The sequence below is a fragment of the Vicugna pacos genome, chromosome 16, assembly GCF_048564905.1.
Source record: "Vicugna pacos chromosome 16, VicPac4, whole genome shotgun sequence".
NCBI classification, from domain to species: Eukaryota; Metazoa; Chordata; class Mammalia; order Artiodactyla; family Camelidae; genus Vicugna; species Vicugna pacos.
The window spans coordinates 40,036,403-40,063,995 of record NC_133002.1 but is presented as its reverse complement, the minus strand read 5'-3'; the positions used below and the strand labels follow the sequence as shown (position 1 = coordinate 40,063,995).

The 27,593-nt window shown below is 49.3% G+C and overlaps 1 protein-coding gene and 1 long non-coding RNA gene across 4 annotated transcripts; one reads left to right on the top strand and one right to left on the bottom strand.

The window, feature by feature from the left end:
- Positions 1–4,191: 4,191 nt before the first annotated feature.
- Positions 4,192–5,643, bottom strand: LOC140686132 (uncharacterized). Of its 2 annotated transcripts, none has more exons than XR_012059669.1 (3): positions 5,539–5,643; positions 5,329–5,397; positions 4,192–4,431 (listed from the first exon to the last, which is right to left on the bottom strand). It is a non-coding gene; the product is annotated as an uncharacterized lncRNA (long non-coding RNA). The 2 variants fall into 2 exon arrangements; XR_012059668.1 differs by having other exon boundaries at positions 5,566–5,628.
- Positions 4,485–27,593, top strand: ADAP2 (ArfGAP with dual PH domains 2). 2 transcript variants are annotated; one of them, XM_072938951.1, is made up of 11 exons: positions 4,485–4,701; positions 5,546–5,640; positions 7,322–7,413; positions 9,277–9,356; positions 10,280–10,392; positions 16,859–17,005; positions 19,959–20,042; positions 22,899–22,961; positions 24,292–24,369; positions 25,085–25,313; positions 26,364–27,593. In XM_072938951.1, the coding sequence occupies exons 1-11, from the start codon at positions 4,608–4,610 to the stop codon at positions 26,396–26,398; spliced, it is 1,110 nt and encodes a 369-aa protein (XP_072795052.1). In that variant the 5' UTR covers positions 4,485–4,607; the 3' UTR covers positions 26,399–27,593. The 2 variants fall into 2 exon arrangements, with proteins under 2 accessions (XP_072795052.1, XP_072795051.1); XM_072938950.1 differs by having other exon boundaries at positions 4,486–4,701; positions 5,546–5,676; positions 26,364–27,592.

Genomic DNA, 27,593 nt, shown 5'->3' with positions numbered 1-27,593 from the left:
GGAAAAATACCCAGACACTTTATAAAAGAATCCTTTATGTGATTGATTTAGATATAACTAATGGAAATAGGAGTTTTAGACTTTTGAACCCAATTTTAAAACTCTAGTTCAATAGAGTGGCACCCCAACGTTCAAATCAAATTTCCAACAGATGTCACCCTAATCCCTTCAATTGTCGTTGTGACTAACCCTCTGACTTGTCACTCAGTGCTCCAGGTAATGATATAAAAAGTAAGCACTCAACTGTCTTGTGTTTATCCAGGCTCTTCGGATTTCACAACTGAATTTTTCAACCCTCCGGATCTCTGTTGGGTGCTTGCATGTTATTTAGAATGCAAACTCCATCCCTCTCTCTCCCCTTACTCAATGTGTTTTCCTTTTATAGCATTTTCTGTCTCTCTGACTTGAAGGTGAGCTACATGAAGGCAGAATGGTTTGCTTTGTTTATAGCTATATCCTCAGTACCCATAACGCTGCCTGGCACATACGTCTGTGCCCCATTAATGTTTAAAGAGTAAATGAGCACTCACATTGACCGTGTGGCAATGGGAGTCCCTCTGGGCTCTGGACTGGTTCTTGGCGAAGACAAAGTGATATTGAATATGCGATTAAAGAGATAAACTCCATCAGAGTCTTCTGCATGACTGCTTGACTTTCCACTGTGACACATGCCTGCCTGTTCTTGCTTTCCTTCCAAAAACAAAACACTTTTGTGATCTCAGGTCCTCTCACTTTGTTGTTTATTATAAAAACATTTTAAACCAAACTCCTTTCTTCATTTATTCCACAAATATTTATCGAATCTCTGTTCTGCGGCAGGCAGGTGCTGGGGATACAACAAAAGACACACTAACCTGACCCTGTCTTCAGCTTAGATGAGTGAGAGAGACCAGTGAGCAACTACAGGAGAGTTTGGTGCTTGAAAATACACTGTTACAGAGGGAAAAGGCTTCGAACACAGAGATGCTCTTTACAGTATTACGCATAACAGCGAAAAATTGGTCACAAGCTATGTGTCCAACAAGGAAATATATATATCCTATGGACATAGCTATTAAAATGATGTTGAAGCATCTAGTAATATAAGAGATATAATGTAAAGGAAGTTTTAAAAGGATTTAAAATTGTATGGTCCAAATTATAAAAAGATGTATAAAAGACCAAAAGGAAATTCTTGAAAATATTAATGAAGATCAGTGGTAGGACTGACTACTAAAAAGCATTAGATTGAACTGCATGATATTACTAATTTTTTTTTTCAATAAAGGTACTGGGGATTGAACCCAGGACTTCCCTGCATGCTAAGCATGTGCTCTACCACTGAGCTATACCACTCCCCCTAATTACACTACTATTTTTTAAAAGTCAACTTTATACATTCCAACCTAATATTTTGTTAAAAAGGGCCCAAGGCGAACTTGGGTTCAAATCCCAGCTCCAGTATGTAACATCTCAGTTGTGTAACCTTGGACAAATTTACTTAAATTCTCTCTCAGGGCCTCAGTTGTCTCATCTGTAAAATGGGCATAAAATAAACAGTCTCTACCTCAGGGTTGTACTGAAGACTAAATGGAATGATGCCTATAAGGGGCCTGACATACAGCAATCCCTGAATACACGGTGGCCATAATTGGGGGTGGTGCTTTCTTTCTTTCTTCTTTATTGTATTTTCCAAATTTCCTATATTATAGGTTTTTTTTAAAAAAATTCTATTACTAATAAACATTATTACTAGTTTCCAAGGGGCTCTGGTCTTTTCCGCGAGGACTCTGAGCCCAGTTCAGGGCTGGGAAGGCGGCCGAAGGCTCTCTTCCAGCCCTGCTGCGACTGGGCTCAGCTCAACAGCGGCAGGGATCCTGGGATCCCGGGAGCAGGGCGGATGTTTGTGCTCTGAGGACCCCGGGAGGTTTGTTTACCGAGAACACTCCGTCCCAGGGCCCGACTGCCCCCTCACCCCAGCAGATGCTGTATGGACTTAGCCCACCAGGGGGGCCGGCTCCGCCCACTCTGCCCCTCGGTTCCCGCCCGCCCGCCCGGATCCCAATGCTCGGTGTCCCACGGTCAAGACAGCCTTGGCCCAGAGTTCTTGCTTTAGGCGCAGCTTCTGGTTTCCTGAACACAGATGAGCTTGACTTTGATCGTGTCCAATCCCCACCAGCCGGGCTACAGTCTTTATTTGAGGCGATGAAAAAGGCTTGGAAATGATAGTGGTGATGGTCGCACAATACTGTGAATGTAATGAATGCCACTTAATTGTGCACTTTAAAATGGTTAAAATGGCCAATTTTATGCTAAAGAGATTTGTCACAAGTTTTTAAAAAGTAGGGAGAAAAATCCAGCAATGCGAGGAGGACTCAAGGGAGAACAGGCTTGCCCTGTGAGGTTTCCGGACATGAGGGCGGCGGCTGCTGCAATAGGAGACCTGCGTGTAGGCTCCTGTTCTCACCCTTGCTTGGCTCTGTGACCTTGGGTACCGCAACCCCTTATCTTTCATGAGGATAGCACGCTGCCCTCAGAGGGCTGTTCCATGATCAAGTGGCGTGAAACTCTCTGTAAAATACTTAGTACCGATTGGCGTCATCCCTTGCTCCCAAACCCTCTCCCCAAAGAAAGATAAAAGGAAAGAAACCCATCACCAAGAAAATATAATAGTGCTTTTTCTTTTTTTCCTCTGAGGATGGCTGAAATTCCATCTTAAGCCTTGAAATTCTGTTACATAGAAACGTCCATAAATAAGGACAGGAAAAGAGGGAACTAAACAAACGTCTTGATCGCTAGCTTCTCACCATGAAGGAGTTGCTATATTTTCCCTTGAGGTGGCTTTTTTTTTTTTTTTGGACCTCCAGGGAGGGGTTGCTGAGGCTCAAGGTGCAGAGGAGAGCCATCCAGGGGGACAGAGGTGCTCCTATCCCACCATCCCAGTTCTGCCCTGGCATTGGCAGCGGAGAGATGATGTCCTTGGCCTGTCCCCTCTTCTTCCCCCATCTCTGCCTTAGTTGCCTTTCCCATATTTCTCCTGGGAGATTTATTTCTGTCCCTTTTTTCATCTACAGCAGCGGAAATGAATCATCTTTCGGCCTGTTTGATAAACAGCCCCATGCCCTCTGACCCCTTTCTGGACTCTTTCACTGGTTCCTCTGGAGCTGTTCCTGGGCTTGGCCTCACCCCCCACAGACAAGACCCTCCTGGCTGGATATTCTTGGTAATGCCCCCGCCCCAGGCCTGTAGGCTTGACCTCCTCCACTCTGGGGAAGATGGGAAATGACACAGCATTCCAAGGGATGATCCCATGAGCAGACCACAGGGGCAGGAGCATTTGGATGGCTTGTGTTCCACGAACTGGCTCATCTCAATGACCCTATTAGGTGATCTCTCCACCCTCATTTTACAGATGAGGAGTCCAAAACTCAGAGAAGTGAAGGACCCAAGACTACATAGCTAGTAAAAGATGGAACCAAGACTCAAAGCCTGAATTCCTGGATTCATCCCATTATACCATGCTGCCCCATGTGTTTGCATGTGTGCACGCCTTTGTGTTGGGGATGCTGACAGTTCAGCTAGAAGATTAGCTGTAATGCATCAGGATGGAAATTTAGGATCCATGCTCATTAAGCCTTATGCATATGACAGATGGGTGTTTGCCTACAGAGGGGATGGCAAGTGTGCCCAATGTGTGCATTACCAGAAGTCTGTGGGGTCATGGAGGATGGTGTCAAGGAAGGACAGGGATGGGGCCACCTAAGCCCGCCCCACATCTCACAGTGATGGAACTTCACAGATGAAAGTGCCCAGCGGTGTCCTGGCTGGTGAAACCACATTTCCTGCTCAACAGAGCCATGCAACTATTTATTGGACTTCTAAAAATGTGCAGGTGCTTTTTCTAGGAGCTGTGTGGGTTACAGAAGTGAAACTTTTGACATCAAACTATCTAGTGTGAACATGTGTGTGTTGAGGACAGGGAAGGTGTAACATACATACATAAAAAACTGTGATTCAAGGTAGATAGAAAGTGCTCGGGGCCAAAGGGATCACTTTATCCTACAATGGTCGGCATTCTAGCAAGACCAGAAGCTGAAGAGATTACTCAAGGCTAGATATCAAGGAGGGCTTCCCGAGGAGGTGACATTTGAATGCTTCTAAGTCTCTAAATAGATGTAGGATCAGGAGAAGGCTGTAACAGAAGTTAGATACTGTTTAATTTTCCAAGGGACATACACCCTATTCCCCTCCGACAGAGGTGGAAACTGTGGCCCAGAAAGGTTGCCTAGGCTGTCCGCTGTCACGAAACTAGCCACTGGCGGACCAGGATTTGATCTTCGGCCAGGGTGAGTGACTCCAAGCCCGGCACGCGGGTCCCTCCCGGCCGCATGTCCGCCTGAGAGAGGAGTTCAGTCCGCGGAGTTGGAGGTGAACTGGCCTTCGCCGAGGGCCCTGCGGAAAGTCCAGGGGGCGGGGCTTACAGTCCAGGGGGCGGGGCTGCCGGCGCGGGCGGGCGGGAGACACTGGGGCTGCGTCCCACTCTACCTGTCCCGCGAGCGCGCTGGTCATGGGCGGCCGCAGGCCGGGGGGCTGTGGGGCTGAGCCCTGCTGAGCCCGCCGGGCCGGCCATGGGCGACCGTGAACGCAACAAGAAGCGGCTGCTGGAGCTGCTGCGGGCGGCGGGCACCGGCAACGCGTACTGCGCCGACTGCGGGGCGGCGGGTAAGGGCGCGGCGGCGCGTGCAGCCAGGGACCCAGGGCGGGATTCTGGCCCGCCGGCCCCCTCTCCTCCCTCCGGACCCGAGCCGGTCCCGGACCCCCGCTGGAACCTCGCGTGACCCATATGACAGCACTTCGGACCGGGCCCCGGACCGCCCTCTCCCCGTCCAGTACCGCGCTTACCCGAACCCAGATCCTCTGACCTCCCCACTCAGGATCCCAACACGAGATCCCGGACCCCCGAATGCCCTGACCATTCTGCTCACCTCCCCCTCCAGACACCCTACCCACCCGGACCTCAGTCCTTGACGTCTTCACTCAGGACCTAGCCACTTCCCACACCCTCGGACACAAACATCTCACACACCAGAGGTCCCAGACTCCAGGTCAGGGTTCCCTGACGGCCAGTGTCCCCTCCCCCAACCCGGACGCCCAGGGGCCCTCCCGCGTTCCTGCTCCACAGCGCTCCGATCCTGCGGACACAGCGGGGCCTGACTCGGTCCCCCTCCCCCCTGCAGCTCCCCAGACAGGCGACAAGCGCCTAGGTGCGGGTCCCTCCCCCTTCGCCCTCTCCTCTAGGGTTACGCCAGGTCCTGTCACTTCCACATCGCGCGCGCCTCGGCCTCTCACCCCCATCCCCGCGACTCCTTCCAAGATCTTCTCCTGGTCTTTCGTGCTGATATCTTAGTTCACCCAAGGCTGGGAGAGCAAGAGAGAAGACTTGGGATGAGCTGGACACCGCCCCAGGCTATCTGCCAAGCCCTGTCTCTCCCAGCGCCCCCAGCCCAACCTTGGTTTCCTCAACCAGCCCTCCGCCCAGCTCTGCTCTTGCCTTCTCACCCCGCAGATCCCGACTGGGCCTCTTACAAGCTAGGCATCTTCATCTGTCTGAATTGCTCCGGAGTCCACCGCAACTTCCCTGAAATCAGCAGAGTGAAATCTGTGAGACTTGACTTCTGGGACGACAGTATTGTGGAGGTAGCAAGGGGCTGACGTGGGGAGCCTTGGAACAGCAGGACTGAAGTGGAGGCATGGTCAGGGCGCTCCCATTCTACTGGGAAGGAAACTGAGGTCCAGAGAGGGGCAATAAGGAGCCAGTTAGAGATGCCTTAGACAGAAGCCCTGAGTTCAAATCCTAGCTCCATCACTTGCTTACTTACAAGCTGTGAGGCCCTGAGCTTGCTATTTAAGGCTAGTTGTGGACCCTCAGTTTCCACATCTGTATTAGAGGGATAGCACTACCCCTTCACAGGGCTGCTGTAAGGATTAAACACAGGATCAATGCAGGTACAAAGTAAGCAGTCGATTAACAGCTACTTTTCTCATTAGCTGAAGTCCTGGACTGGAACAGAAGTATCCTGATTCTTGTTTTTTTGTCCCCCTCCAGTCCTCCTGGCCAGGAAATGAGCCACTTTGCTCTCCTGCCCTTCAGAGATGAAGGACACCTTTAGCCTGGACATTTTGGCCAGACCTTCAGAGAGCAGGCAGTCTTAAACTGTGCTGGCTAGATGAGGAGTTTGTCCTCATGTTACTGAGTGCCCATCTGTGCCAGGCACCGTGTTAGACCACTGGACTGGATGCTTTACTTACTCATGCCATACAAGTTACTGAAGGCCTACATGTGCTGGGTATTAGGGGAGAGCAGTGAGCAAGATACCATCCCTGTCCACATGGAGCTTGCCTTTTAGTACAGGAGAAAGACAGGAAACCAGGAAAGCAGGACATAAACCTGAAGCTTGTTTCTTTGTGACTCATGGCTCCCATTATACATTTTCTTCATCTTTACAGGGGAAACCCCTGTAGCTCAATTATTGCCCAAGTGTCCGTCAGTGACCAAATGGCACAGCTGGAATGTGAACCCTGCTCTGCTGGGATCCGAAACCCACTTGAATCCTGTGGCCCAACAGCCCGGTGGCCACTGGGGGAGGGGAGAATAGTGTTCACCCTGCCCATGGGATATGGATTAAAACCTAATTTTTTTTCCATATGTGCCCTCATCCCAGATGGGCTACTACTGTTCCTGAGTGGTGACCATTGGCCAAGGCTACCCCTGGCACATCTGCCTCTGGGCCTCTCGGGTGCCAAAGGTCCCCAGTGATCGTCTGACTTACATAGTCTATGGGGCAAATTTCTCCCATCCCCCAGTTGCATCTGACTCCTGCAGACTTGCAGGGATTGTGGCTGGTAGTCCTGGCCATCTGTGGAGCAGGTCAGAGAAAGAACATGAGCTTTGCAGTTAGACTGGTCTGGGTTCAAGTTAGACTAGTCTGTGTTCACATCCCAGCTTTTCCACTTACTAGCTTGTCACCTTGGCCAAGTGACCTAACCTCTCTGAGCCTCAGTGTTCCCACCTCTAAAATGGGGATGGTCAGATTACAGTGGTTGAGGGGATCAAATGAACAAATGTGTGAGAGCTGTTAAGTGCTCAGTCTATATGCGGCATGGTTATTACAGCACCTTGTTGCATGGATACCCAGCTCAGTGGGACACGTCAAACTCCAGTAGGAGTGTCTCCTGACTCAGCCTAGGAGCCAGTGAGAACAACGGCCTTCTGGGTAGACTGTGGTTTCATTTCACATTTTTTCAAGTTCTAACATTACCCCAAATTGCTGTTGTCTTGCAGTTTATGACCCACAACGGGAACCTCCGTGTGAAGGCCAAGTACGAAGCCAGAGTCCCTGCTTTCTACTATATTCCCCAGGCCAACGACTGCCTGTGAGTGGGTGATTTCCTGGTCCTGCAGTTTCCCAGTACTTAAACAACCCAGGGGCTACTGATGAGGCATGCAGTGGCAGGGCAGACAAAGCTTTCAAATCAGAAGACCTTGTATGGTTTCCTGACTCTACTGCTATGTAGCTGTGAGAGGTGGACAAGTTAGCTAACCTCTCTGATTCATGGCATCCTCATCCCTGAAATGTAGAGGGTGATGCCTACATCATAGCATGGTGCTAGGGCTTAAATAAGATAACTTATGTAAAACATCTCACAAGACAGCCTCACACTGGTTTTAATCCCTCTCTCAGTGTCCGCTTCGGACTACTGGCTGGTCCCTGGCCCAGCTGAGGGATGTGCCTGGAGAGAGCTTGGCTCATCTGCCCTCACTGCTGCCGCTCAGCCCTTTGCTCCGAGGGGAAAGGGGCAGGCACTTGATGAGCACCTGCTAAGCTCTAGGCTTGCTGCCAGCACCACAGACACCATGTTGTCATGATTCCAACACAGCCCTGCACTTTAACCCCTTTTGGCTGAATGCTAATGGCTTCCAACTCTCTATTCTAAAAGCCCCAGAATTCCTCACCTTCAGGATCTCGGTCCCCATTCCCTCTCCCATCTCTGATCCTGTGGCTTAGGTTTCCTCTGTGTGCTGGGGGCAAGGATTGTGCATGCAGTGGGGCTCTTGATTGTATGTGACAGAAACTCAGTTTCAACCAGCTTTGGCACAAGGGGAATTTTTTGGGTTCTGGGGATCAGACCACAGGAAGAGCAGAGGTGGAGCCACCCTCAGGAAGAACACCAGGGCTCAAGCACTATCAGGTCTCTTGAAATCTCTCTGGTTCCCCTTCCTACCTCCCCTTTCTGCCTCTTTCTCTCAGCCAGGCTTCCTTCGTGTAGCTGTATGCAAGGCCACGTCCATGATCCAGGCTCCAGCTTGACCCTGGCGAGGGCTTCCAGCCCATCGCTCTCAGTTTTGCTCCTTTTGGTCCCCACAGCCCAGGGCAGAGCTCTGGTTGGCCAGCTGGGCCAGGCACTCAGCTCTAGGTCAACCCTATGACTGAGGGATGAGGTCATATAAACCCTGGATATTTATTTACCTGGAAAAGGCAAGAAGGAACTAAACAATTGAAATAAGTCCACTCTCAGCTCCATGGATTTTCTGCAGGGGTCACGGATGGCAATATCTGGTTGGGCTGACATCAAACACCTACTATGTGCTCAGCATGATTCTGGCCCTTTGCGTTGAAACCCCAACAAGTTCAGAGGAGTTAAGCATCTTGCTCTGGGTCACACAGTGGATAAATGGTAGAGTAGAACCAGGTCCCCAGGTGGTCAGACTGCTCTGTCCAGTGCAGCATGGCCAGATCTCACAAGCAGGCCACAGGAAGAGGTTCATGGACCCTCCTGGCTTAAGCTCATGAACCTGCAGTGGGATGTGGCAGAGGAAATGGTCCAGGGGAGCTGATGCCTGTCTCATTGACCTAGAGGGCTGAGGCTGAGGTTGGAATAGCACAATGGTTTGCATACAGCCCCCTGGGAGAAATATATCTCCCTGGGGAGACACTGGCAATGTCTGAAGACACTTTGGGGTGTCACATCTGGGGAGGGGATGCTCCTGGCATCTAGAGGGGAGAGGCCAGAGATACTGCTAAACATCCTACAAAGCACAAGATGCTCCCCCCCTCCACCAACCGCAAAGAATTACCCAGCCCTGAATGTTAATGGTTGCCAGGCGAGAAACCCTGGGTAGCCTGCGTAGGCAGTCAGGCACCTGCTGGGATGCTCCCTTCAGCCGCAGGTGCTCAGAAAGCTACTGTGGGAAGAGGATGCATGAGACACAACTGACTAAAGGGTCTCTCTTTTTAGGGTCTTAAAGGAACAATGGATTCGAGCTAAGTATGAGAGACAGGAGTTTATGGCTGATGGGAAAACCATCTCACCCCCAGGTAAAGTTATTTTCATCATCTTTTGGGGTCTGTTCTGATGCGTGCTAGAACACAAAGTGCCTGAACTAGGTCAGCCGACAGAGACCTGCTGCCCTTGCTCTGGCCACAGAGGGCAAGGTATGAGTTCCTCTGCCTCTGAAATAGCAATACATCGGCCAGTGGGGTTTTATAGTCTGGGTGGCTGAGAAGACATTGGTCTTGGGACCTTGCAGGGCCAAAGTTGTACAGAGTCTTAGTATAAATTGCAAGAAGATTCACCCACCAGGCAGACCAAGTAGAAACAGACACCCCTGCTTCTGGCTAATGTAGTCCCCGGTGTGGCACAAGGCTTGGGAGAGTACATGGACTGGATTTCGCCTCCTTTCCTGCCTTTGTGCAGGGTGCCACCTCATCGGTGGCCCTGGACCTGTGGTAGTGTCTGCCCAATTGCTCTGAGTCTGAGGTGACATTGACCCAGAGAGCAAAGTGTACAAAACCACTCTTTGAGGACCAGAGGCAGCCAGTGCTCAAATCTCCCGGCTACCAGGAGCACAGACGAGTCACCCACCAGCAGGGGCCTAGACTTCACTCACTAACCCCACACTCTGGAGCATTTCATTAGGCTGATGTCAGCGTGAAGTTGGGCCTCCTTCAGAATCACTCCATTTTCTCAGTGCTTAGCCTCCTCAAGGGTTTCCTATGTCTTCTTAGGAAACAGCCATGGAAGAAGGCTGGGGGGGATCCCGACGGAAATCATACAGCATTGCAGATTTGGCCCCCAGACGGGACCCTTCATGTCCTGCAGCTGAAATAGCTAAACTAGATTTGTGACATTTCAGCAACAGGTGGAAGGTTCATTCCACCCTTGAGACCTACAGTACGGGGAGCGTGAGTTGCTGGTTCGTCTGAAAGCTGTGTTCACTCTTTCTCATCCTTGGTGGAAGGTAACCGAGAAGGGTTCCTGTGGAAACGGGGAAGGGATAACGCACAGTTCCTGAGAAGGAGGTTTGTCCTCCTGGCGAGGGAAGGCCTGCTGAAGTACTACACTAAGGAGGAGGTAAGAGGCCCGCGCAGTGGGGGCCCTCCCTCCCCAGGCGCTGGCTCTCACCCCGCTGACGTCTGCATTTTGGTCAGTGGTGCCTTGTCATGTGGATGGCATCAGCCACTGAGAGTTAGGTGCTGCATTCTGCGACTTTTCTTGTCTGGACAATCAACCCAGCCCACTAGAAAGCATGCCTCTGTTCACCTAGAATGGCTTAGACTGGTCCATGTTTAATCCTTTGATGACCACTTGATGTTGCTTCATTTATTCATGCACTCGAGAAATGTTTGTTAAGCCCCTACTGTAGACTAGCCTTTCTTCCAGGCCCTGGGGAAATGGCAGTGGATCTAAATGAAGCTCCTGTTCCCATGGAGTTTTCATTCTAGTAGATGGAGACAGGTGGTGACCAAAACAGACCTCAACACATAATCTATCCAGTGGCAAGAGGTTCTACAAAGTAAAATAAAAGAGGGCGGAGGGTGTGGGGAGAGGAATTGGATGAAGGCAGCCAAAAGGTACAAGCTCTCAGTCATAAGATAAATACATACTAGAGACATCATGTACAACGTGATATATAGGATTAACACTGCTCTATGTTATATATGAAAGTTGTTAAAGAGTAAATCCTGAGTTCTCATCGCAAGGAAAAAAATGTTTTCTATTTCTTTAATCTTGGATCTATAGGAGATGATGGATGTGTTAAACTTAGCGTGATAGTCATTTCATGATGTATGTAAGTCAAATCACCATACTGTACACCTTAAATTTATACAGTGATATATGTTAAGTATAGCTCAATAAAACTGGAAGAAAAAGAAAACAATAAAAGAAAATTACAAAAAAAAAAGAAAGAAAGGAAAAAGGAGGTGAAGGGTTAGAGCATGGGAGTGTGGATGCGGGAGAGGTGCTACCACAAGTGGGTCAGGGGAGGCCTCTCCGAGGTCCCTGGAGAGAACTGAGTAAACGGAGGGAGTTACGTGGACCTGTGGGGGAGGGGTGGGAGGAGAGGGAGCAGCACATGCAGAAGCCCTGGGCATGGCCGTGGTCAGCACGCAGACCTGAGTGCTGATTAGAAACGATGACTCCTCTGAGAGGGTGCAGCCCTGGTCTCACGTAGACAAGCAGACGCCTGGACGGCAGTTCTCACTTGCACCTCCCGCCAGGGACTTTTTGTTCAGTGCACAAACTGCCCAACCGTGACCACAGCCCTGGATTGAGCTGGGAATGTTTGCTGGGTCTATAGGGCACCAAAGGAGGCCAGAATGCCCGGTGCAGATTGAACAAAGAAAGGGTTGAGGGAGACGGGCTCAATGAGTGGAGGACCTTGTAGGCCATAGTAAGACTTGGTTTTTTTTTTTTTTCTTGAAACAGCTTTATTGAGATATAAATTCACATACCATTGGATTCACCTATTTAAAGTGAGATGTAAATTCATATACCATGGAATTCACCCATTTAAAGTGTATAATTAATAGTTTTCGTATTTTCATGGACTTGTGCAACTATCACCACATTTAGAATATTTCCATAACCCCAAAAAGAAATCCATGTGTTAGCTCCTCCCCTCCCCGCCCCAGTCCTAGGCAACCACTAATCTACTTTCTGTCTAGAGTTTACCTCTTCTGAATCTTTCATATAAATAGACCCATACTGTAAGTGATATTTTGTAACATTTAGCACTATGTTTTTAAGGTTCATTTATGTTGTAGCATGTATCAGTACTTCATTTCTTTTTATTGCCAAGTAATATTCCACTGTATGAATACAATACATTTCACTTATTCATTCAGCAGTTGATGGACAGTTGGGTTGTTTCCACTTCTGGCTGGTATGAATAATGCTGCTATGAACAATTCATGTACAAGTTTTCATATGGATATATGTTTCTATCTTTCTTGGGTAATTCCCCTGGGAGTGGAATTGCTGAGTCATACGGTAAGTCTATGTCTAATAGTTTGAGGATTTTTTCCGAAGTAGCTGCGCCATTTTCCATTCCCACCAGCAAAGTGTGAGGGTTCTAATTTCTCCGCATCCTCTCCAACACTTTTTCTTCTTTTGTTTTAAGCCATTTTTTAATGGAAGTACAGTTAATTCATAATGTTGTACTAGTTTCAGGTGTACAGCAAAGTGATTGAGTTATACACACACATATGTATATATATACATATGCTATTTTTCAGATTCTTTTCCATTATAGGTTTTTATAAGATATTGAATACAGTTCCCTGTGCTAGACAATGGATCTTTGTTGTTTATCTATTTCATATATAGTAGTGTATGTTAACCCCAAACTCCTAATTTATGCCTCCCCTCCCCCACTTTCCCCTTTGGTAACTATAGGTCTGTGAATCTATTTCTGTTTTGTAAATAAGTTCATCTGTATAACTTTTTTAGATCCCATATGTAAGTGATATCATCTGATATTTGTCTTTCTCTGTCTGACTAACTTCACTTAATATGATAATAGCTCTAAGTCCATCCATGTTGCTGTACATGGTATTATTTCAATCTTTTTTATGGCTGAGTAAAGAATAGCCCATTGTATATATATGTAGACCACACCTTCTTTATCCAGTCATCTGCTGATGGACATTTAGGTTGCTTCCATGTCTTGGCTACTGTAATTAGTGCTGCTATGAACATTGGGGTGCAGGTGTCTTTTTAAATTAGAATTTTCTCCAAATATATGCCCAGGAGTGGGATTGCAGGATCATATGGTTACTCCATTTTTGGTTTTTTAAGGAACCTCCATATTGTCCTCCATAATGGCTGCACCAATTTACATTCCCACCAACAGTGCAGGAGGGTTCTTTTTTCTCTACACCCTCTCCAGCATTTATCATTTGTAGACTTTTTAGTGATGGCCATTCTGACTGGTGTGAGGTGATACCTCATTATAGTTTGGATTTGCATTTCTCTAATAATTAGCAGTATTGAGCATGTTTTCATGTGCCTGTTGGCCATCTGTATGTCTTCTTTGAGGAAATATCTCTTTAGGTCTTCTGCCCATTTTTTAATTGGGCTGTTTGATTTTTTTTTATATTAAGCTGTATGAGCTGTTTGCATGATTTAGAAATTTATCCCTTGTCAGTAGTGTTGTTTGCAAATATTTCTCCCATTCCGTAGGTCGCCTTTTCATTTTGTCTATGGTTTCCTTTACAGCGTAAAAGCCTTTAAATTTAATGAGATCCTATTTGTTTATTTTTGTTTTTATTTCTATTTCCATTTATTGCTACCATTTTACATTCCTACCAGCAATGTATGAGGGTTTTAATTTCTCCACATCCTCACCAACACTTGTTATTATCTGTCTTTTTGTTTACAGCCATCTTGGTGGACATGAGATAATAACTCACTGTGATTTTGAATTGCATTTCTTTGGTGGCAATGATGTTGAGGGTATTCTCATGTGCTTACTGGCCATTTCTTGTATTTCTTCTTTGTAGAAATATCTATTCACATCCTTTCCCCATATTTTAATTAGGTTATTTGTCTTTTTATTATTGAGTTGTAATGGTTCTTTATATATTCTATATACAAGTCCCTTATTGGATATATAATTTACCAAAAATTTAGGTGTTTGCATTTTACTCTGCTGTTGGGAAGTCGCAAGAGGGTTTTGAGCAGAGAAGTGATATACGTTGACTAAAACTTTTTAAAGAGGGACTCTGGTTGCTAGTGGGGTGAGAGTGGGCAAGGAGAAGGCAAGAGTGGAAACAGAGAAAATGGTTAGGAAGCTACTGTAGTCATCCAAGTGAGGAATAACAGATTAAATCGGGATAATGGTGAAGGAGATGGTTCGAAGCGGTCGGCTTCTGTGTACATTTTGGAAGTAGAGCCAATAGGATCTACTGTAGGATTGGACACGGAGTGTGAAAGTCAGAGGAATCAAGAATGATCCCTGAGGGGAGGGTACAGATCAGTGATAGAATGCATACTTAGCATGCACAAGGTCCTGGGCTCAATCCCCACTACCTCCACTAAAAGAATAAGAATAATAAAATGAAACTCCAATACTTTTTTGTTTTAAAGAATGATTCCCAGATTTTTGCCTTCCTCAGCTAGAAAGATAGATTTGTCATTTGCTGAGATGGCAAAGACTTAGCTCCCTAAGGGGATGATCAAGAGTCCTTTTTCATTTGAGATGATCAAGAGTCCTCTTTCATTTGAGATGCTTATTAGTCATCCAAGTAGGGACTGAGGAAGACGTTGAATATATGAGTCTGGAGGTTTGGGGAGAATTTTGAGCTGGAGTCATCAGCCTGTAAACTGGTTTAGCAACAGGCCTGGCTGGAATCACCTGGGTGGGGAGTGAGTGTGGATGAGAAAAGATGTGTGAGGACTGAGTATTTTTGTTATTCGTTGCTGGGTGACACACCACCCTAAAATTCAGTGTCCTAAAGCATCAGTTTATTATTTCTCACGATCCTGTGGGTCAGGAATTTGAGCAGGCTGTGGCTGTGTCACTGAACTCCATGTGGAATCGACTGAGTCACTCTGCCTGCTATGTTTTCCTGGTGGTTGGGCTGGACTAGAAGACCCAGGAAGCCCTCACTCACGTGTCTGGTGCTTTGGCTTCCTCCTTGTGGCTTCTCTCTCTCCATGGGACTGTTCCTCATTCAGGAGCCTAGCTCAAGCTTCGTACTAGCATGGCGGCCAGCTTCCCCCAAGCAAATGGGGATGCTGCCACACCTCTTAAAGGTTAGGCCAGGAGCTGCTGTCTGTTGGTCAAAACAAGTCATGCAGCCATCACCAGTTCAAGGGGAGGGGACATAGATTCCACCTCTTTATGGGTGGAATGTCATGTGCATACCAGGAGGAAAGGAATTGGTGAGGGCCATCTCTGGAGATTATCAACCATTATGAGCCCTGGGATAGTCCAATATTTAGAGGACAGAAAGTTGAGAAACTTCCAGCAAAGAGAATGTGAAGGAATGGCCAAGAAATTAAGAGAAGGACAAGCTCTGAGCACTTTAGCCTTCACCTTATTCCATTTCCTAGATGCAGAAATTACTGTTTATTTCCCCTGTATCTTTCCTGGATGGATCAGAGCAATGCCAAAGGGTCTCTCCAGTGTGGCTGCAATCAGGGGCCAGGTGAAAAATGATGAGGGATGAAGAGTACTAACCCTTCAAAGGAGAGTACGGATTTCTTCTCAGCCTCCAATTTAAAACACTGGAAAGTATTTCAAGTACAAAATGTTGGGAGAAATAGTGCTGCTGCAGAGTTAGGAGCAGGCATGGAAGCCCAGTAGCTGTTGTGAGTTAGAATGTCAGTCTCCTCATCCTTCGTTGGAGAAAGTTGATCTGTTTGTTAGAGCAGCTAAGCCTGGTCCGTCTAAAGCAGTCTAAAAATGCAATGAGTTGCTTTTGTTCTTTTTAAAATTCTTTCCCCAAGTGAAAAATTTTTAAATCATAAAGGTAACTTATTTTTATGTAAAAAATTTGGATAATACAAAAAAGTGAAATATGAAGAAAGTGAAATTCAGAAGATATCTCAACATAACAAAATATTAATACTCAGAACACATTAAAAAAATTACAAATCAAGAAGAAAAAGACAACCTACTGGCAAAATAGGAAAGGAAATAGATTGGGAGTTTGCAGAAAAGGAAATCAAAATGCCTGATAAATAAAAGAAAAGATGCCTGGTCTCTCTGGCAGTCAAGGAAATGCAAATTAAAATCACAGTGAGATACACTATGTACCCACCAGAATGGCTATAATTAAAAAGGCTGACAACACCAAGTGTTGACAAGGATGTGGAGAAACTGGAACTCTCATATATTGCTGGTGGGACATGAAATGATACAACCTCCTTGAAGAACAATTTGGCAATTTCTAATAAAGTTAAATGTATACTTAGCCACATACCCCAGCCATTCCACTCTTAGATATTTACTGAAGAGGAATAAAAAAAAGTCTACACAAAAAAACTTGTACACAAATCTTGTTCACAGAAGCTTTATTTGTAACAGCCAAAACCTGGAAAGTACCCAGATGTTCATCGACAAGTGAATGAATAAATAAATTGTAGTGTATCCGTAGAATGGAATATTACTCAGCAGTAAAAGGGACAAGCTAGTAATAAATGCAACAATGTGGCTCAACCTAAAAAATATTATTCTAGGGGGCGTGTATAGCTCAGTGGCAGAGTGCATGTCTAGCATGCACAAGGTCCTCAGTTCAATCCTCAGTACCTCCATTAAAAAAATTTTAAAATAAAGTTTAAAAAACCTAATTACCTCCCCCACACAAACAAACAAACAAACAAACAAACAAACAAACCCCAAAATGTATACAGTACTGTATGTCAGTTATATCTCAATGAAACTGGAAGGAGAAAAAAATTTTAAAACAAACCCATGCAGTTCTGAATTGGGAATCTGTTTGCATTAAGGCATTAAAAGCTCACTGGCGAAGGGGCTGAGAGTCACCCTGCTGACCGTTAGCATCCTGAGTATCTGCTTCTTCTTCTTTAGGGGAAAGACCCCAAAGCTGTCATCAGCATCAAGGACTTGAATGCCACCTTCCAGACAGAGAAGATAGGGAACCCCCATGGGCTGCAGATCACCTACTGGAGAGAGGGCCACATCAGGAACCTGTTTGTGTATCACGAAAGTGGGAAGGTGAGATGACGACGTTGTCACGCCGGCCTCCAGCTGAGCATCCCCAGACCGGCAGGCTCAGCTCCCTGACTCCCTCTGCGCGCATCTTCCCGAGATTTGCTACTGCCTTTGGCTTTCATCTATTGTCACTTTCTGGGCAGAAACAGAGGTATGAGGAAAGCAGAACAAGATTAGGCAAGGGAACCTGGTGGGCACCATGCATGTGTCTGGACGGTGCACAGCCACCAAGGGGCATCCAGTTACCAGGAGGGACTGTGCCCCCGGACGGCAAATCCAGGTAGGGCCAGAGATTCCTAGCATGAGAGGAGGAGTGGATAGAAGCTCCAGCAGCGGCAGCGGTGCATTCTTGCTTCTCAACATGTGGCCCGGCACCAATAGCGTTAGCACCACCCCAGCCGGAAGCTTGTTAGAACTAGTCTCAGGCTCACTCCGGACCTACTGGGTTAGAAAGTGCTTTTTAACAGGATCCCCAGGTGATCCTTATGCACACTGAAGTTTGAGAAGCACTCCTTAAAAGTCCAGGAAATCAGCGCCATCAGAGAAGAGCAGGTCCAAGGGAATAAGCCAGGCCAGGATGAGCAGGGTCAGGGGACTGGGAGAGGGCCAGAGAGGCCAGGTGGAGGTGGGGAGGGGTCAAGGTGGAAGCTGATATTTTGTGAGTTTCAATCAATTCTGTGCTGGGCACTCTTCTTGGTAATCACTAGACCTTATTTCTTCATCCTCAGAACAACTCCAGAAGTGGTTTATCCCTGTGCTACTGAGGCACGGATGGACATGTTAAGTAATTTGCTCAGTCATGTAGTCAATGGTTCCTGAGCCCTGCACCCATTTTCCCACCCCATGTGCCTCTGCTGGAGAGAGAGCCCTTAGCAGCAGGAGCCAGGAACCAGATACAGGACTGGATCTTCCCAAGGGGCCCTAGCACTGGGCTGGAACCACGGGTCGCCCTCCCTCGGCCCCAGCAGGATTCATACTCTTTCCCCAGTCTGGGCTGAGCTCCCAGTGGTGTGGTCTGAAGAGCCAGGGGTTTGCAGTCAGAAGTTGGGGCCCTGGTTATGCCACTCCCAGCCGTGTTACAAGGGCAGGTCCCTTCCCCTCCTAAGTCTGCTAGTTTATGGATGATAACACCCACCTCCTAGCAGGGTTGTGAGGGTTGAGTGACCATGAACCACGAACAGGAGAGCATGTCATTACGGTGAAGTGCACTGTACATGCTATTTGCTCACGGTTGTGGCGGTTGCAGAAGACAGACTCTGGTGAGCGATTTCACATCTGTATCAGGGATGCATTCATGAATTCACTCTTTTGTGAAACCCTTATAAGGCCCCTTCCTACAACATGCACAGTGCTGTGCTAGATTCTGGGGAGCGTGTCGTGAGTGGGGCGGTGCCCTGAGCAGGCCTCCAGGATCTCAGAGTCTCTGGAGGGGGACAGATGGGGAAATAGGCGCTGATAATGCTGTGTGATGGGGTGGAGGTCCTGCTGGGGACACACAGGAGACATCTAAGTGGCCTAGTCTGGGGTAGGGGGAGGGGTGGTCCAAAAGGCTTTCCAGAGAAAGGAGCTTCTATTTGAGAACTGGGTGAATCAGCTTAAAGGGGACACAAATGAGAAGGACACAGGAGTATTTATTTCAAGGGCCAGAAGTATGGCTGGGCCTCCTGAGAGATTAGAATCAGGAACTATGGTATGTGTGTGTGTGTATGTGAGAGAGAGAAAGAGAGAAGTGATGTTTCATTTCTTTGAAACCAATTTCGAATTAATTTCTCAATCACTAGATTACATCTAAGTGCAGCAAGCCTATCAGCTTCCCAATTTCAAATCCTCAGGAGAAAGAACTGATGAGCGCCATCCAGCCTCTGCACTGGTCCAGCTGCGGCCCAGTTACTGTGGCCAAGAGCGAGTGGGCTCGTAGCAGCAAATGTGGCTACAACTGCGGTGGGTGGTGGGTGGGTGAGAATGGGCGGGGCAGTTCTCATAGAATCAGGGCTTGGGCGGAGCAAAACTCTATTACGACTCTAAACTCACCCTCAGGAGTAGCAGAATGTTCTAGGTAAAAGGTGTGTCAGAGGTAGGGGGCAGAGAGGTGGGTGAGACACAGTGTTCCAGGAGGAAGGAGCAGCATGTATGGGGGTGGGGAGGAGGAATTGCAAATAGTTTTGGATGGAAGGAGCTCAGAGGGCAAAGGAGGTCACACTAAAGAACTTGAGACTTTTCCTGAGGGCAGCAGAGAGAACTCTAAGCTAGACTCAGTTAGATTTGCAATTTGGAAATCACTCTGGCTGCTGTGGGGAGGACCAAAAGGAGGGCAGCAGAGCAGAAGCCAGGCTGGCGAGATACACAGTCCACCCGATGAGAGACGGTGGTGGACATGCGCTGAGCGGGGGGTGCTTTCTCGTGGAGTGACACAGGAGGTCCAAGTCAGCCTTAGCCTAAGTTGCACCCCAGCTGATGAACCTCCCCAGGGCCACCTGTCTCCACCCGAAAGCTGGTCTTTGCTGTCTGAGGACCCTTGTCCCCCACAGTGTGTCCCACGGACCGGCATCCCACCACCAAAAGCTTGTTACGATTGCAGAATCTCAGGCCCCACCCCCAAACCCACTGAATCCAAATCTGCCTTTTAATGAGAACCTCAGGTGATTCACACACACATCAGAAAATGCCAAGCACTGTCCTTGGCCATTGTATAACTCCTGTGCGGTTCACCTTGGTCCTTTCAGTGGCTCTGGGGATCTCCCTGCCAGTGGCTTCCCACGTGCTCAGGTGAGCCCCCTGGACTCTGGCACTGTCGTCCCAGGTGCCTGTGGTCATCCCACAGGCCCCCGAGTGGAACTGGGAGTGTGTGCGTGGGCCCAAACCTGGAGATCAGCTGGCTTCCTGCCACCAGCCTCAGCCACCACCCCCAGCTCTGTCTCACTGGCTGTCCGTTTGCCCCTTGCATTTTTCTCTGCAGGAGATAGTGGACTGGTTCAATGCTCTCCGTGCAGCCCGTCTGCAATACCTAAAAATGGCCTTTCCTGATTCGCCAGAGTCTGAGGTGAGCTAAATGTGGACCCCAACTTCCGCGTCTCCTCTCGGCCACCTCCTCCTCTCCTTGTCTGCTGACCCCGAGGACACTCTGAGGCCAGACTAGGTTTATTTGCAGCAAAGACCCTGAGACTGGGGGTTTCGGGACCTCAGAGGGAAACCAAAAGCTTTCTCCTTGGGAGGCTGGGGGGTTATGGCCTTGACACGGCAAGGCGGCCTCCAAAAAGCAGGCCAGGCTCTCTTCTTCCAGATGCGTGACCGCCACCCACGGTGTCAAGGTGTTCAGGATTTGGGCATCTCTTTCTGACCCCTTCTCCCACTAAAATGTATGAATGGTCCCTAACGTACTGCTTACAAAGTGCTTTTGAGCCCATTTTGTATTGTCATCCCTTTTATCAAGTAACTCCTTGCAGCCAGCAGTTAGGTTAGGGCGATTATTCCCATTTCACTGATGAGAAACTGGGTCCCAGGAAGGTCAACTCAATAACCCACTTTGCCCTTCCATGTTCTGGTCTCGGGAAGGCAGTGGCATCTTCCCCAGTACAATTCTAACAGGAACAGTCTTCCTTTCATGGACAGAGTAATGGTGAACCTGAGAACTTCACTTTTGATTGTCCTCAGACATCTGAGGCATCCATCTCCATCTCTCGGGCTTGGCTGAGGAAGCTGTGGAGTGTGGGCCAGCGGATGCTGCCCCGAGCCAGGAGGCCTGGGTGCTTATGGATGCTCAGTTGCTCACTTGCTGTGTGACCCCTGCAGCTCCCGTCATCTGAGAATCTGTGTGCACATCTGTAAGATAGCAGTTGGTCTGGGTCATCTTCAGGGTCTCTTCCAGCCCTGAGCTGCCGGGCTCTGGTCCCTGTTTTCAGACTGCTCCAAGAGGTTTTGGTAAGGAATAGGGCTGGAGAAACCATGTTAATCCTGGGACTTTCTTATCCCAAACTCTTAGGCCCTCCTTGAAAACTCCTTAATTTCCAGGATTGCAGGGAGCAAAGCGTCTGGAGCAGGGGTCCACGCCAGGCCCAGTGATGCCCCGGAGATGGTAGTTCTCTGGGAGCAATTCCAGGCAGGCCTGGGTCAGGGCCCTCCCAGTCTGCAGAGTCAGCACCCGAAACTGGTGCAGGCATGCCCCTGCAGGCACCACGCGGGGCTGCTGGCTGCTGACTGGAGAGGACGGAGGACAAAGTGCAGATGCTTGGCCTTATTTGTCTGGACTAACTCTGCAACTTTGCTGTCCCCGGCAGAGGAACTTGGTCTTTGGCCAACATCCTCAACATCCTTTTGCCTCCCTCGTCCACCATTGTTACCCCTTATCCACCCCCAGTTCTCTCCCCACCTGCTACTCTCCCCGTATCTCCTCCTCCATGTCTGTGTATGGTGTGAGGTTCGGGGCAACCACCCAGGCCTGGCTCGAGCGCAGGGATCCAGATGCCAGAAACGCAGGGAGCCCCAGTGGGGTTGTGGTCCTCTAATAAGAAGTGCATGGGGGCAGAGGGTTTAGCTCAGTGGTAGAGCATATGCTTAGCGTGCATGAGGTTCTAGATTCAATTCCCAGTACCTCCATTAAAAAAAAAAGGGCATGCCCCAAAGTCAGAGAGGCACATCACCTCTCTGAGCCCTAGTTTACTCATCTGTCACAGTGGGGACAACACGTGTCCTCCAGCCCTGATGCATCCAAGGTACAGTACGTAGCAGCCCATCCACCTGCTTTTGCTGCTTCTTCCAATTGTTTCCCGAGGCCTGGACGTGCCCTGCCCTGGCTCTGAGCGGTTAGGGACCCTGTCTTCAAATGAAGAAATTAAAGCCTACAGAATGCATTTTAGGGAAAGAGGAGTGCTGTCCTTTGTATTTTTGTCTCTGGCTGACAACTTTCTCCCTTTCAGACTTCCCATTCCTCTTCCTAGACCCCACTTCCCTTATGCCCCTGCCCTGGGTCCAGGAGCTCCGGAGATCCAATCTGCTCTCCAAAGCCTGGATTGTCATCCGAAGCTCTAGACTGGCCAGTGTGACCCCCCACTGGAGCACAGGAGACCAGCATCAATCCCTGGAAGCTTCTCTGAGCGTAGGCTGGCAAGTTGGAAGGAATCCTGCAGATCCTGTGATCCAGTATTCTTATTCCATAGAGGGGAACAGTCCCAGAGAGGCATAAGGTCTTACCGAGGTAACACAGCTCGTTGAGGTCAGACCTGGAGCTAGAATTCAGTTCTCCTGACTCCTAGTCCAAAGCTTTCTCTACTTGCCTGCCCTGCCATCACCTCCTGGTGGCCCTGGTTCAGAGTCCCCGCCAGTGACCATGTCTTGGCCAGGGGCCCAATCAGAGGGCCTTGGCATGTTTATAATTTAGCATCATAGAGTAGTGGCAGGGGTACCACTAGTGTCTGTCTGCTGTCTGTCAGTCCTAGGTGTGAATCCCAGCTCTTCATCATACCCACCATTTCTCTGAGACCTAGTTTCCTCATAGATGCAATGAGAGTGATAATATCCACCTCGCAGGGTGGTTGGGAATTTTGCACCCAGAATCTGACACACAAGAGACCCTCAGAATATGCCCCCTGACACCAGGAGGGTCTCCTCCGAGCCTTGCCTGTGCCCTCCTCCTGGGGTTGCCAGAGGAATCCTTAAACTAAGTCTGTAAACCAAGCCTCAGCTGTGCTGGTAAGCTCGGCAGACATCTGGGGTGCTGCCGTCTGGTTCTGTTGAAATAATAAAATTGCATTCATACCACATTCCAAATATAACCCCATGAACCGTGTGCACACATCCTCCATCCCAAACTTCCCCTTTTGGGGGAGCCAAGTTCGGTGCAGAACCTCAGGCTCCCGGGGTGTGAGGCAGGGGGTCAGTGTGTGTGTCTCTCTCCCCCCAGCTCGTGCCCCTCATCACCACGAACTACCTCAAACAAGGCTTCATGGAAAAGACTGGTCCAAAGGTACATCCTCCTGCTTCCGCGAGGATCAGGGGTGGGGAGGTGGATTTCATGGCCCCTATCCCAGCAGGCAGTCGAGTGGAATTTGGGAAGTGGGAAAATGGGGAACCAGGGGGGAGGGAGGAGGGAGGAAGAGGAAGTAAATGGATGTTTGTGAGTTCCTGGGGTGAAGGACCAAGTGGGGCCCAGCTGGCTGGAGTGTGGTCCAGCATCACTGCAGGTGCTTCTCCCTGTAACTGGGCATCTTTCCTCTTCCTCAGCATCACCACCAGCTTCTATCCTCTTAACACCATCTAACTGGCCCTACTCCTGGGAAAGCACAGCTGGAAAGGAACTCCTCAGGGGAATGCTTTTGACATTCTTGAACCTTTGTGTGCTCTGTGCTGGGGTTGGTCCAAGTGAGACAGGGGCTCGTGATTGGCCTGAGAAAAGACACCTGTGCCTGGGAGGCTCACGTGGGCATGCCCATCCCTCAGACCCAGCCTCTGCCCTCCTTCACTAATGGGCCTCCTTCCCTGCCCAGCGGCTGGCTGCGCATGCCCCCTAATCTATGAAGGAAGGGAAACCTGGCCTCCCTGTGCCTCCCGTGGCGGGTCCAGAAGACTGGGGCTCCTGTTGCCCCAGGACATCTCAGACCCAGCCTGGATGCTGGGTGGGGCAAGGCTCAAAGTCAGAAGTCTGGCTGGAGACGGGTAGGGGGGGACATGGGGGAGTGTGGTGAGGGAAGGAAGCAGGGAAGGGAGGGGAGAGGAGAAAAGGACAGAAAGGGAAAAGCAAAGGGGCTCTCTAAAAAAAAACCCGCCCCAAACGGCAGCATTCTGATGCTTTTTTTAAAAAGTGTAATATGCTGACAGGATGGTTGTTAAGACAATGAAAGGTGTTAGGCAATCAGTGTAAAGAAAGCCTCAGGCAGCTTGAAAGCTAGTAAAAGGGTTGCACCTTTTCCTCCTTTACCACCTGTTGGCACCGCCCTCCCCGTGGTTCTGGCTGGGGCTTTCCTTCTCCTGGCCCAGGTTTGCATTTGGCCAAGGCCAGCGCTCAGCCGCCCTGAGCAGTAACCTCTTGTAACTTCCTGGCTTCCTTATTCTGAGGCTTCTTGTCCCCAGCTGGAGAAAGAGGAAAAGGCTTTTTCCCACCCATGCAGACAGCACCCCAAGGCAGCATGGCCCAGCTAGCGGGTGGGGGTGAGGAGGTGGGCAGAGCCTTCAGACCTCAAGGCCTGGGAAGGAGGGCTGGGGTGTCAGACCACAGCCTTGGCCTGGCCCAGGCTGGCCCTCTGACCTCTGGGCTCCCCAGTCTGGCTGGCCCTGGTCCAAGCTTCCCTCTTTTGCAGCAGAGAGAACCTTTCAAGAAAAGATGGTTTGCTCTGGATCCCCAGGAGCGGAGGCTGCTCTATTACAAGAACCCGCTGGTAAGAGCCTCGGCCCGCCCCTCTGCTCCGCACCCCAAGCTGAGGTGGAGGCAGTGCCAGCTGGGGACAATGGGGAAGTGACAGGGCTGGAGAGACACAGCGGGGGCCACACCTCGTCTTCGCTTGTCTCTAAGTCACTCCTGTGCACGAAGCTCTTCTCTCCCCTCACCTTCAGCAAGTCCTTTATGTGGGTCCCAAATGCTGCCCGCGTGCCTAAATAAGTGTTTCCCATCCTCCGGTCTCCAGGGCTGGCGTCTAACCAGGAGGCAGTGAAGTGTGGCAGTTAGGGGCAAGGGCTCTGGAATTTCAGCCTTGCTACATTTCAGCCTTGCTACATTTCATGCTGTGCTCTGGACAGAGCAGTTAGCTCTGTGCCTCAGTCTCCTCCTCTGGAAAACAGGCTTCCTAACACTGCTTTCCTCAGAGGTTGCCATGAGGGTCAGTGTATGAATTACTACACTTGAATTCCTGGTGCAGAGTTAGCGCTCCATTAATATGAGGTACCGTTTTAATGGATGCAGTGTGTGATTTCTTTGATGGTGTGAGCTTTTAAATTCTGGGTCCCACTTAGCTGAAATCCCCAGAAAAGCCCCCCAGCCCACCCCCCCGCAACACACACACCTCTCTTACTAAAACAGAGCTGAGGGCTGCCAGGCCTGCAGGTGGCCCTCCACCCCAGGTGTGGCCTCTGACGACCTGTGTCCTCTATTTCCAGGACGCGTTTGAGCAGGGCCAGGTGTTTCTTGGGCGCAATGAGCAGGGCTACCAGGTGTATGAGGACCTGCCCAAGGGCATCCGGGGGAATCGCTGGAAAGCCGGCCTCACCATCGTCACCCCCCAGCGAAGGTTCGTCTTCACCTGCCCCAGCGAGAAGGAGCAGCGCGAATGGCTGGAGAGTTTCCGGGATGTCCTCTCCCGCCCCTTGACGCCCCTCCACCTCCTCAGTAAGACGCAGGGCCTGGGGTTTGTTCTTTGGGGTGAGGGCAGCGGGCAGAAAGGGTTCATTTGGGTTCAGCTTCATTTGGGCTCAGCTGTGAGCCCTGAAACCTGGGTCCTGGCTCCTGACTGCCCTCTTCCCGTTTTCATCTCTTCCTGCCAAAGTCCAGACAGTGTACATTGTTGCCACAAAGCCCTCTCTGAACACGCTGAGTTCCTCTACCAGGAGCCTCTCCCTATTAGCGTCTGCAGGAGCTTCGGCCAGGAAGACTGCTGGTTGGGTTCCCTGCTCAGTCTGGGAGCCAAGCAGCCTCTCTGCCTCTCCCTGAGTCTCCACTCTCTGCCCCGGAGTCCCTTTTCTCGTGAGAAAACCCTGGCCGGTTATTAAGGTCACACCCGCTGGGTGGCTCCTGGGATTTTCGATTCCTCCCCTCTCGTAGAGGGAAGGCTATTTTTAGGGCCCTTCTTTTCTCTGGGTCCTTGCCTCTGTCTGCCTCTCTCCTGCTCCTCCCCTTCACCCCAGATATGTCACAAGCAGGCTTCTCTGTCTGCCGACAGCCCCATGAAAGGAGGAGGGACATTCTGAGCTAGGGCAGGAAACTTCTGGCCTGGGGCCTGGCTTCTGGGACACCAAAGAGCAGTTCTGTGTTTGGAAAAGTACAGACTGAGCAGGCGACCCACACGGCCTCTTGGGGGAAGCCCTTGTGCCCTTTGAGTCGGACCCGTATAAACATGAGCTTGCTCCCCTTTCCAAAATCCCAGAGCCCAAGGGCCTCAGAAAAGGACTTGGACATTGTCAGTGAAGCCTGTCAGCTTGTGGTTTCCTTTTCCTGTGGGCCTGTGGGTCTGAGTCTCTGTTTCCCTCTGTTTCTGTGTCTGACTCTTTGCTTTTCTGTCCTTCTCTGGTGTGTGTGTTCAAGCCATCTATCACCTTTTCAGTCTGATTTTTCTTCTGGTTCCTTCTGTCACTGTCCCCCTGTCCCCCTGCTGTCCCATCCCTCCAGTGGGACTGTGTTGGCACAGCCATGCCCCCAGCCCCCTTCTTACTCTCCTTGCAGCTGCTTCAACAGAGAGTGGCTGCAGCAGCAGGTGACCCATCGGCCACCCAGCCCAGCTGGTGGGAAGGAGTTCTCACGTAGGCCTTGGGGACCCAGCGGGCGTGCCCCACCATCCGTAGCCATCACTGGCAGTGAACTCTGCCAAGACCGAAGCTTTGGCCTTTACCTGCCGGCTCCCTGGGCCTCCCCACTGCCCAGACCTTGGGGTCTGGGGATCTGGTAAATGTCCTCAAGGCCCAGGACATCTGAAATGAACATGCTGCAATGGAAAAGCACCCACAGCATCATGCAGATGTCACACTTGCTGAAAAACAACAAGCAAAAGTTTAATCTGAATCTAACTATAAGGAAACAGTCGGATAAATCCACATTAGAGACAGTCTGCAAAACAACTGGCTGGATGCTTCAAAAACATCGATATCATGAAAGATCAAGTAGTCTGGAAACGACCCTAGATTAAAGGAGGCGAAAGAGACGTGGCTGCCAAATGTGATTCATGATTCTTGATGGGATCCTGGATTTAAATTTTAAAAACTTTTACAAAGGACATAATTGAGATAACTGGGACATTTGAATATGGATGTACATATATGCTAATGGTATTAAGAGATTGCAGTGATCACGCTGCATCTGGGTAGGGGAACACTCTTGTTCTTAGAAGATACGTGTTGAAGTGATGAAATGAAGGGATGAAATGTCATGTCTACAACTGACTCAAATGATTCAGCAAAAATTAAGTGTACATGCACCTGCATACGTGAAGGGTATATACATACATACTGTGTGTGTGTGTGTGTGTGTTTATATATACATGGAAGACAGGAAGTATCATGCACACACAGGGAGAGGAAGAGAAAGCAGGCCACTGTGCAAAATGTAGCAACTGGTGACTCAAAAAGAGCTACAGATGGATGTTTATTGTCCAATTTGTGCAAATTTTCTTTAGGTTGGAAAGTTTACAAATTAAATGTTGAGGGGAACATTAAAAAAAAATCCACTTTTCACTCTTCAAAAGCAATGGGTTTTCTACAGGAATGAAAAATGTTTCTGGGAGGGGAAAAAGTATTCCTGGGAGAGTTCCACCTTTGTACACGTTTTAGAAAAAATAAAAGCCTAGATAATACAAAAAACAATGCCTGCATTGATCACCCGCCCACTCTGGAAGGAAGGAATCAATCTGAGGAGACAATTTTGGCTGGACCCCAGGGCAGAGAGCTCTCCCGCCTGAAT